At 69.5% G+C, this 10,244-nt stretch overlaps 1 protein-coding gene across 4 annotated transcripts; it reads right to left on the bottom strand.

Annotated features, from left to right (window-relative positions):
* Positions 1-256: 256 nt before the first annotated feature.
* MIDN (midnolin) lies at positions 257-9,588 on the bottom strand. Of its 4 annotated transcripts, none has more exons than XM_058537851.1 (9): positions 9,488-9,588; positions 7,686-8,310; positions 6,586-6,673; positions 6,323-6,385; positions 4,192-4,320; positions 3,797-4,108; positions 3,546-3,684; positions 3,028-3,288; positions 257-2,307 (listed from the first exon to the last, which is right to left on the bottom strand). In XM_058537851.1, the coding sequence occupies exons 2-9, from the start codon at positions 7,916-7,918 to the stop codon at positions 2,030-2,032; spliced, it is 1,503 nt and encodes a 500-aa protein (XP_058393834.1). In that variant the 5' UTR covers positions 7,919-8,310; positions 9,488-9,588; the 3' UTR covers positions 257-2,029. The 4 variants fall into 4 exon arrangements, with proteins under 4 accessions (XP_058393834.1, XP_058393833.1, XP_058393835.1 ...); XM_058537850.1 differs by having other exon boundaries at positions 3,546-3,687; positions 9,488-9,587; XM_058537852.1 differs by lacking the exon at positions 4,192-4,320 and having other exon boundaries at positions 3,546-3,687; positions 9,488-9,587.
* Between the last annotated feature and the right edge of the window lie 656 nt (positions 9,589-10,244).

Here is a 10,244-nt window from a genome sequence, read left to right as displayed (position 1 = left end):
CACCCTCACCCCAACCCGGGGAGGGGGCGTGGGAACTGTTCTGGGACGCACCCCCACCCCCTGACTAGGCGCCACAGGACCCACTTTCCACCTCCCATTTCCTGAAGTGGTGGGGGACCCCAGCATCCCGTCCCAAGCTCCTCCTCGGAAAGGCCCCTCAGGCCACTCCCTGAAGTGGTTGTGAGACCATCTAGCGTACTGGGAGGCCCCTCTGTGATGGCCAAGACCTCCCCAGGTGAGCAGGCAGGACATTCACTTGAGTTTCATTTTCTGTTTATTCCTTTTGAAATCACGGTGTCGCTGAACGTTTTTTTCTTTTCCAATTTTATGTTTTCACACAGTAAACTCACGCAAGGTGCCGGGACACCCCACAGCCCGACCCCTGGGGGCGGGTAATGCTTTCTTGGGGGAGGGGGCCCTGGGGAGGGCAGAGGGGGTCGGGCCGGTTCCTGCCTGGGGCCTCCACCCTTGGACCCACGGAGGCACAGACGTTATTTAAAAATCGTTAAAAAAACAGAACACACATTTAAATAGATCTCCAAGACAGTTCTTCAAAAACAAACCCGCCTCTTTTTTCTTTTTTTTTTTTTTTGAAAACAAAAACAAAAAAAACAAATCCTTGACCCCTACCCTCTGACCCCTCCCTGCCCACCCCTCCCACAAAAAAATTTACAGAGCTACAGTTAACACATGATGTTCACATCTGAAACCATTAACATATAATGGGTGGGGGGGTGAGGACCTGGGTTCACCTACGAGTAGGATGGGGAGGGGGACAGGCAGGGCGTGGGGGGTGTCGCGCAGGACAGACAGGTGGGGCCAGGACAAGACTTGACAGGTGGGGGGCAGGGCCCAAACATCTCCATTATCAGTAAAAAATAAAAGTGAATGAAAAAAAAAAACAAAAAAACTCCACCCCCACTGAAATGGCCCCAGTAGGGGGTCTGTCCCTCTGCCCTGGGGACCATGGGCATGAGTGGGGGAGGGTCCAAATTAGACCAGCAGCGAACCCCCCCCACGGGGGGTTAATGCTACACAGTGTGGCCCCTGCCGGGGGTTTCACAGCTCAGCACCCCCTGCTCCCGGCGGCCGGGCCGAGGGCCCCCAGACAGTCCACAGGCCCAGATCCCTCAGGTTGGGCCGGGAGGAGGGCTGGGGGCATCTCCCCCGGCCCCCAGCCAATTCTCTCCCGAAGTTTCAACAGATTCCCAACCACTATTGGCTCAGTCAGAAAATTAATAGTCTATAAATACCCCCAGCTCAGAAAGGAGGGGCAGCGTCGGAGGAAATCGCACAGTGCGCGGACGGCGGAGGCTGGCGGCGGGCCTGCGCCCTGCCCCCCTTTCCTGCCAGGAAAGGGCCCCACACCCGACCCGAACCCCAAGCAGGCTCTGGCCAGCCTCTGCCCGGAAAGGGCTTTTCCTTTTCTTTTCCAGGAAAGAGGAAAGTGGAAATGACAAACCAAGAAGAGAAAAGAGGACAGACGTGAAGAGGAACAGTCCCTGGTCGGTTGGGTGCACCTGCAGTTCCCGAGAGTGGGGTGTGGGAGCCCAGGCCGGGGTGCAGGGGGCTCTCCTCCCCGCGGCCCCCTCCCCTCGGCTGTAAAGTGCATAATGAGGCATCTACATGTTCGACTTAAACCTGAAGAGGGTGAGGGAGGGCGGCAGGGCGGCGGAGCGGAAGGGCTGGGGGCGGCTTCCTCGTCTCCGCTGAACCATCTGGAAAGACTGCTACATATTTGGAGCTGGGGAAGGTGGGCGGGGAGGGACCCGGCGCGGGCGCAGGCCGGGGACAGGAGGCGAGGATGGGGTGACGGAGGAAGTGGGGGGAAGTGTGAGCTGAACCGAGGAGGCAGGAACGCAAGTCCACAGAGAGTTCGGGAAACCATGGTAAGAAGTGAAATGAAAAAGAAAACCAGAAGGAGGGCGGCCAGGGAGGGAGGAGCCTCCGGCTGCGCCACCGCCACCGCCTGCCGTCCTGCGCTGGGCGAGGCGCGCGGCCACCCGGGCTGGGGCGAGGGCCACGGTTCCTAGGCCACCACGAACTCGGACTTGATGTCGGGGTTGACTTCGGGCTTCCAGACGGAGTCCTCGAAGTCGAGGCCCAGGCCCGCGGCCTCGCTGGGGCCGCCGCCCCCGCCGCCGCTGCTGCTGTCGCTGCGGCCGGCCTTGCGGCTGGGCGGCCAGTGGTAGGGGCCCCGGGCGTCGCGCCGGGCCTTCCTGCGGAGCCGCTTCTGCTGCAGCAGTAGCTGCAGCCGTTCTACTTTGCAGCGGGTGGCGCGGTTCTCCGTCTGCCGCAGCCGGTCCCCTGCAGAGGAGACGGTGGCCATGACTCCCAGGCCCCCTTGGAGAGGCCAGACACCCCCAAACAGGAGAACCCCCAGCAAATGCCCCCGAGACCCAGGCACAGCTGCCTGGACACTCGCTCCAGTGGGGGCTCAAGAGCACGCGCTGAATCGGGCCGCCTGGGGCTGGGAGATTATTAACACCCACAAGCTCACAGTCTCCGGCCCCAGCTCGCTCCGAGGGCCCCGCGCGTAGGACGCGGCCACCGTGGGAATTAACTGGAGCTGGAGCCCTTGGGCTGCATCCCTGACCAAAAAGAGGCTTTCGGGCTTGTGCCTCAGTTTCCCCTTTGTGACCCAGGCGGGGAGGCTGAACACAGTTACTGTTCCGCCTGATTCCGCCTGTCTCTGGATTTATCGGGGGCACAGCCTGCCCTCACGTGGGAGGGGAAGTCCGGCCCCCTCCTCTGCCTGACTTGGCCATTCACAGCGGCCCCGCACGCCATCTGGAGAAGGTGCCAAGGGGGGCGAGGAGGAAGTGAGGACGGACCCCCCTTGGGAGGGCACAAGGACACTTTGTGCACCCGACACACACGCTCCCTTCTCTCCGGGCTCACGCAGAGCAGGGCAATCGGCAGCTGGCAGCCCCCCCCCCCCCGGCACCCCCGTGGGTCAGCTGCTCCCAGCAGCGCACAGAGGGGCCTTGAGCAGCCGAGGCTGGGTGGGGGGCGGGAGGCGCTTACCGGGGGGCTTGCAGACGCGGGCCTGGCTCAGGGAGGCCGGGGCCGTGGCCGCCAGCTTCTCGCAGGAGGTAGTTTTGGGGGCGAGGTCTGGGGCGGGCGAGGCGGGCGCGCACTGGGCGTGGCAGCGCAACTGGCTCAGCGACGGGGGCATGCCCTGGTAGTGCCGTGTGGCGCTCAGGAGGTCGTTGAGGATCTGCAGGATGGTGCCGATGTCGCGTCGCGGCCGCCCGCTGCTGTCCTGGCAGTTGGGGTGCAGCGTGCCTGTGGGGGGCGTGGGGGGTGCCGGTGAGCACCCGAGCGGGGGACACCGGGGCCAGAAGTGCACGCCGTCCATGTGCACAGTGGGACCCAGGATGGGAGCCAGTGACGGACAACGCGGGGACTCTCGCCCAGGCACGTGGCCTGCCATGCAGTCACGCGTGTGCACGGAGACCCCAGGACAGGACTAAGGAGGCTGTGACCCCCCTGATGTGTACACGTGACAGCTCACAGGGACGCCTGGGGGCTGGGACACCTACCAGAGAAGGTTCCGGAGAAGACCCCGGGGGCGTGGTTCACGAAGCTCTCGATGACAGCGCCCGGCTTGCGTGAGCGGGAGGCGGGGCTGCCCCCGGGGGTGGATGTGGGGCTGGCGCTGGCGGGAGGGGAACAGTCCATCTGCTGAGGAGAGGAAGGGGCCCGTGAGCTGGGGGTTCGAGGACAGCCTGAGGTCAGGGTCCGGGGTGGACCCGCCAGGGGCCGGGTACCGGCCCTCCGGGTTCTGGCTCACCTCAGGGCAGGCAGCGGAGGGCGAGTGGGATCGGAAGGAGCCAGCTGTGACAGGCGAGGGGGACGCAGGGGCAGGGCTGGTGGGCACTGGGGGGACGCGGGCAGCACTGGACACTGGCCGGCAGGGAGAGGGCACGGGGGCCGCGATGCTGGGGTCCCCGCGGGCGGCGGCGGCGGCTGCAGCGGCGGCCAGTACGTGGCGGTGTTGCAGTGGGGCGTGCTGGGCGGCGAGCTGCAGCTGGACGAACATCATGTGGTCACCCACACGCAGCGCCAGGGTCAGCGGCGAGCGGCCCGACAGGAAGTCACTGACCTGCAGAGAGCGGCCGTGAGCCCCGGGGCCCCAGCCCGCGGCGCCCCCAGCCCGGCCCGGCCCGGCCCCCCGCGCTGTGTGACCTGGGGCCTCTCGCCGCCCCGCTCTGGGCTCTGGGGTCCCTGTCGGTGCCACGGACGCTTAAATAAAATGAATCGATATTTCCGGAAGCCGCCTCCGCCAGCCCGGCCCGGCCCGGGCGCCGCTGGGGGCTGTGGGGGACAGAGGCGGGTCAGACGGGGGGCCTGGCCCTCCCTGGCCAGCTTGGTTCTTTCAAGGGGAAACTGAGGCCAGAGGGGGCGGGGCCCAGCCATCGGTCACTGCCCTCTAATAACCCTCACCTCGCACCTTCCCCCACTCCCATGGCCCCCAATCTGCCTGCCTGTGACTATGGGAGGGGGACCTAGCTCAGCCCCCTCCCAGTGAAGCCACCCGGGCCGCGAGTGGGCGGAATTCCTGGACAAATTCTTCCTCCTAACCTTTGCTTTCTCAAGATAAATATTTATCTGTCCTGGGCGGGGCGGAGGCTGAGGGGGAGGCTTGGCCACTGCAGGAGGGGGGCCCTGACTGGTCCCCTGGGGCCTGGACACGGCCCACACAGACGTGAACCCTCAAATCCGGCTCTCCCTTCACAGCGGGGGAGGGGGTGCATCTGACCCCAAGCTGCACTTGGCCCTCCTCTGGGGCTTGGCCAGCACCAAGCTCTCCCCAGGGGCCGGGATGGGGGGGCGGAGGTTTCTGAGAAGTGACACAGGCCGGGATGAGTCAGAACCACCGCCTCCCGGCTCTCCACTGGCAGCGGCTGGCGTAACCTTCTCTGCTGCTCGGGGGCCGTGGGGAGGAGGCGAGGGAGGCGGGCAGTGCGCCCCCCACCCCGAAGCCCAGGCTGCATGGCAGCCCCCCACCCCAGAGACACCCCTTGCAGGAAGGGCCTGGGGTAGCTTCCCAAAAGCAGCTGGGGTGTCCCCCCCACCCCCTGCCGCCGCCCTACAACTTCCTCCCTGGGGAGGGTGAACGGGCTGGCATGACTCGGTGCCAGGCGGGGAGGCAGCCCTGGGAGCCCGTCACTCCGCCCAGCGCCCCCCCTGTCCTGACGCAGGCACCCTGGGGCGGATGTGAACCAAACACGCCCCGGGCCCCCCTACCAACCACAGCCCCCCAGGAGCAGGACGCTCAGTTCTCAGCTGCCCCAGGAAATCACGTGCAGCACCAAGCCGGCTCCCGGGACCCCCCGGCTCTCCCAAAGATGGCAGACCACCCAGCTCCCGGCCCCCTCCTCCGAGCCAGCCCGCTGGAGAGGGCAGGATGCTACATGCCAGGGAGGGGGCGAGGGCCTCGGGGCAGGAGGAAGGGAAGCGGCTGAGCAGGTTTCCTGGGGCCAGCCCAGCCAAGGAGGACGGGAACCCGCCCACCCCTTTGCCGGGGCGGGCGGCAGCCTGCTTCCCCCACCCTGACAGCAGGCGGATAGCTGAGGCCTGTGTCACCCTCCTGGGCGGAGGGCCCCGCCACCAGAAAAATGAGGAAAGGACTGGGAACGAGAAAAAAAAAAGGCAGCAACGAAGTCGGGAAGCCGGGTGTGGGCCAGCCCCGGCCTCCCTCCTGGCAGGTTACTAAATATTTTCCTAACATCCTGTCCCAGCCGCGCTGGCCCTGGGGCCTGGGGCCCCGCCCCCGCCCCCTTTTGGGGCAGAGAACAAAGGCCAGAAGGAGGAGGGGGAGGGGCGGCTCCCCACCCCTCACAACGGGGTCGCGGAAAGCGGAAGCAGTGTCATGAAAGCTGGCCCCTCCTTCTCCCCTGCCCCCCAGCAAAAATTAAAAAAAAATCACTCTGGGGAAACCACATCAGTCTTGGAGGGGCTCCGCAGCGGAGCAGTGGGGCTGGGGACGCAGGCCGGGGCGGGAGCGTGGGCCAAGGTCACCCCGCAGGCAGGCTTGTGGAAGCCCAGCCCCTCCCCCATGGCGGCCACCGTGGGAGACAAGGCTCTCAAGGTCAGGTGGTGAGCGCTGGGGGAGGAGGAAGAGGAAGCGGGGTGACCAGGCCAAGCTGGCACTAAGGCGGGGCGGCGCGTTCCCTCCCCTCCCCTCCCCTCCCCGTGGGCCTCCTGGGAGCACAAACAACCCCCAGGCTCCCCAGAGCGGCCGGGCAGCGCGCCTGCTAACCGCCCCCCCCCCCCCCCCCCCCCCCCGGCTAGGAGGGGCGGGCTGGAGTCTCACCTGCGTCTCAGTCAAACTCTCCAGGGCCTGCATCACAGACTGTTCTGGCCGGGAGGCCTGAGACTACAAAGACAGAGGAAGGAGACCCTGAGCATGGGCTCTGGCCGCACGGCCCGGGCACCAGAGTGGGGAGGGCCCTGCCTGCTGGGGTGGGCTGCCCTGGTGGGGAAGGGGACCCAGACATATGTGATGGGGCCCGAGCTCGCATGGAAGGGTACCCGCTTGCGTTGGGACCTGCAGAGCTCACTGCCCCAGCCATTTACCATGAGGCCAGCCTCCACGGTGGGGACGAGCGTCAGCTTGCTGCCATCCCCCACGCCGAACTCCTGCAGCTTCCCCGAACTGAGCCGGCTGGGGGAGGAAGGAAGAGGGTGAGGCTATGCGGAGACAAGGCAGGGACGCGGAAGCGCAGGCCGCAAGGGAGGGCTGAGCTCCCACCCACACCCCTTCCTGGCCTCCAGATCCAGGGCTCTGAGCAAGCGGCGGGGGAGGTTCAAGGTCTGGCCCTGGGAACCCCCATCCTGGTGGTTCAGATCCCTTGTCCCTAGGAACCCCAACTCTGCACTCGGGCACCCCCTCTGCACCCCAGCAAGGCACTTTTTCATCATCCGGTACCAATGCACCCAGTGCCACCCTCCCCCCCGCCCGAGGCCAGCCCTGCCTGTAAATCACCAACTCCGGCCCTGGGCTGGTCTTTGTGGGCTCCACAGGGCTTAGCCTTCGGGTCTTCCCCGGCCGGCTCTCGCTCTCCCTCCCTCCCCGGCGCAGGCGACCGCCGCTCAGACAAAGGAGACCCTCCTCCTCCCGCCCCTCCCCCATGGGGCCCCTCCGCTGGGGATGGACACTGCACGTCCCTGGAGGCCCGCGGGGGGAGGGCTCCCCGGCCTGGAGGCGATTTAAATACCATGGGGGAGGGGGAGGCTGCGGGGAGCGCTCGGTGGCGAGAACAAAGGGGGGCAGGGAGACGCAAGTAGGGGGAGAGACAGCCAGACGCAGAGGGGGCCGCCGAGCAGATGCGGAAGCCGGCGGGGACGCGGGCAGAGGAGGCGGCGGCCGCGCACCCCACCCCCGCAGCCGGGACCCCCGCGCCGCCTGGGACTCCTGCCTTCCGCGAGGGGTGCTGCCTAAGTGCAGCCGGGGGCGCCCTCGCAGCCGCCTTTGTGCAGCGACCCCGGGCGGGGGAGGGGGCCGCGGCAGGCAAGGCCGAGCAGAGGGCGCCCGAGAGCGCGCGGCGCGCCCCCGCCCCCCGTCTGGCCGCCCCCTTCCTTCCCCGAGCGGCGCGCTCTTTGTTCCCGCCCGGGGGCCGGGGCCCGAGGGGGCGGCGGGCCGGGGGCGCGGGGCCGGAGCGGCGCGCGGCACCTACGTGTCTTTGTGGAGCAGCGCCAGGCGTTCCTTGGGCACTTTGAGGCGCTGGGACAGCCGCTTGCGCAGCCCCTCCACCGTCTCGTCGGGGGGCACCGACAGCTCGTAGCGGGTGCCCGTCGTGCTGTGGATGGCCAGGCTCATGGGCGCCGCCTCGGCCGCCGGGCCCAGCTCGCAGGCGCCGCCGGGGGCCCCGCGCCGGCAGCTCCGGGCGCCGCCGGGCTGCGGCTCCATCCCCGGCCCGCGCTGGGGGGCTGGGGTCCGCGGGGCGCCGCCAATCCTCGCCGCGCCTCCGGGCAGGGCGGGGGGCTCCCCACACGCGGGTCCTCGGGGTCCCTGGGGGCGGGGGGCAGCGCGCGCCCCCGTCGAGAAGGTCCCGGGAACGGAAGGCAAGTCAGGAATCAAAAATCCGAGCGGCGCTCCGGGGTCGCGGCGGCTCGTCCGGGCGCCTTCCGCGGGTGGGGACTGCCCTCGCGGCTCCTTTCGGGGCGGCGGGCGCGGGGGGGGCTCTCGGAGGGGGGGGCGCCGCTCGGCCGGCCGCGCTCGGGGTCGTCTGCCGCTCGGGCCGCGCTTCCCGGCGCGTCCCCTCCCTTAGCAACAGCCGCCGCCGCCGCCGCTCCGAGGATCTGGGGGTGAAAGTAACAAGAAAAAAAAGTTATAATGTATCAACGTTCCGAGGGGCGGGGCGCCGCCCCCTCCCATTCACTACTTACTCCGCGGCGCCGCGCCGACCAATGGGCGCGCGCCGACCGCCCAGTCGGCCGCGCGGGCCAGCCAATGGGAGCCGCCGCGGCGCTGCCCCACGTGGCCGCCGGGCCCGCCCCCTCGCCCCGCCCCCCGCCCGGCGGCCAAGGAGCGCGCGGCGGGGGCGGGGCCGTGGCCGCTCCGCCCGCCCCCGCGCCCCGCCCGCGCCGGGGGCCATTCATAAGGCCCGGCGCCCGCAACAAAGGGCGGGCGGCTGGGGGCGCGGGACCCCGGCCCCGGCGGCGCGGCGAGGGCGCGGGCGTCGTCCCCGTGCCCGGAGGGGCAGGAAGCCGCGGGGCCTACCCCCGCGCCCGTCCGGGAAGCCGCCGCGAGCGGAAGCGGGAGGCGACCCCCGCGCCTCGTGGCCGGGCCCCGGTGGGACGGCTCGCCGGAGGGTCGGCCTGGCCGGCGCCCCTACCCGGGGGCCGTGAGATTGCGGCGAGGGGCGGGGCCTGCGCCCCGGTGACGTGGCCGGTGCCTGGAGGACCCCTCCCGCGCCGGTGCCACCTCGCGTGCCACCCCCGTCCCGCGGGCCGGCTCGCTCCCCGAGTCGCGCCCGCCCGAGCCGTGACGTGACGCGGCGTCCCCGGCTGCGCCCGCGCGCGCCGCTCCGGGCTGCGGTGAGTCAGCAGCGCCGGCGCGCCCTCTGCCGGCCCCGCCCGGGAGCGCTGCCCGGGCACCGGGGAGGGGGCGCGGGGCTGCCCGGGGCCGGGGGAGGCCGACGGGCTGCGGGCGTGGGGGCAGCCTCGCCAGGAGCGTGCACCGTCTAAGTCAGGAGACTGGGGCCGCACAACCGGGGACGCTCAGGCCGGAATGGCCACTAGCTCAAGGTCACTCTCGGGGAGGTGGAGTGCCCGGGGGGCGGGGCGGGGGCTGAGGTCCCGTCGGGGCAGCGTTGGCTGCGCCGAACTCCTCCCACCCCACCCCCTGGGGGGCTCCCCAGGACTGGAGACACCCCGAACCCTGGCTGCCCCGAGAACAAAGAAAAGTGGGACACCCTTAAAGCCTGGAGTGGAGACCCCCCCCCTTCCCGGCCGCCAGGTCCCGCCCCGCACTCACCGGGCGCGGCTAGTCCGAGGTCCCCACGGTCCTGAGCGAACCCACGTCCGGGCCGAGTGCGCGCTGGCGGGGCCGGTCTGGGGCCGAGCCGGCGGCCCCGAGCCTTTATCCGCGCCGCCTTCGCTCGGGGTGGAGTTTGGGCGGGCAGGGGGCGGGGGGCCGGGCGGGCGGTGACGCAGGCCGGCCCCCGCCCCTGCCTGCGGGCCAGGGCCCTGGGGCGCCTTGGCGCCTGGGCCGTCCGCCCCCCAAGCCTCGCCCGTGGAAGAGGGGGCGCTCCTTGAATGCAGGTGAACCCGCAGTTACGGTCGGCCGCGTCGACCACTCGGACGCACCCCTGTTGGGGCCCCCGGGACGGGGTTTCGGGGTGCACAGCCGAGCTCCCTGCCCCACCCCCTTTCCTGCGGTCCCAGTCCCGGTGCTTCCGCCTGGGGGCGCCCGCGTGGGGGGGCAGGAAGGGGGTCCTGAGTCAGCGGCTGCGGTCCAGGAAAACAGGCCGGAGTCACCTGCCTGGAGTGGGGGTGCCCCTGCCAGCTGCCCCAGCAGCCCGGCCTCCTGCATCCCTTAACGGTGACCTCAGAGGGCATTTATGGAGCGATTAACCTGCGCCAGGCCTGCCGTGTGCCGCGAGCACGACTCACTGGGCTGTGTGACCTAGGGGCACACTGGCCTCTCTGAGCCTCAGTTTCTCCAGCCAGGTGGGGGGCAGGACGTGGAATGAAACGAGAGTCCAGCAGGGCTCACTCTGGGGATTGGGGGT

The sequence above is a fragment of the Diceros bicornis genome, unplaced genomic scaffold, assembly GCF_020826845.1.
Source record: "Diceros bicornis minor isolate mBicDic1 unplaced genomic scaffold, mDicBic1.mat.cur scaffold_67_ctg1, whole genome shotgun sequence".
Taxonomy (NCBI): Eukaryota; Metazoa; Chordata; class Mammalia; order Perissodactyla; family Rhinocerotidae; genus Diceros; species Diceros bicornis.
Note: the sequence above shows the minus strand (reverse complement) of the source record. Positions and strands in the feature narration are given on the sequence as shown.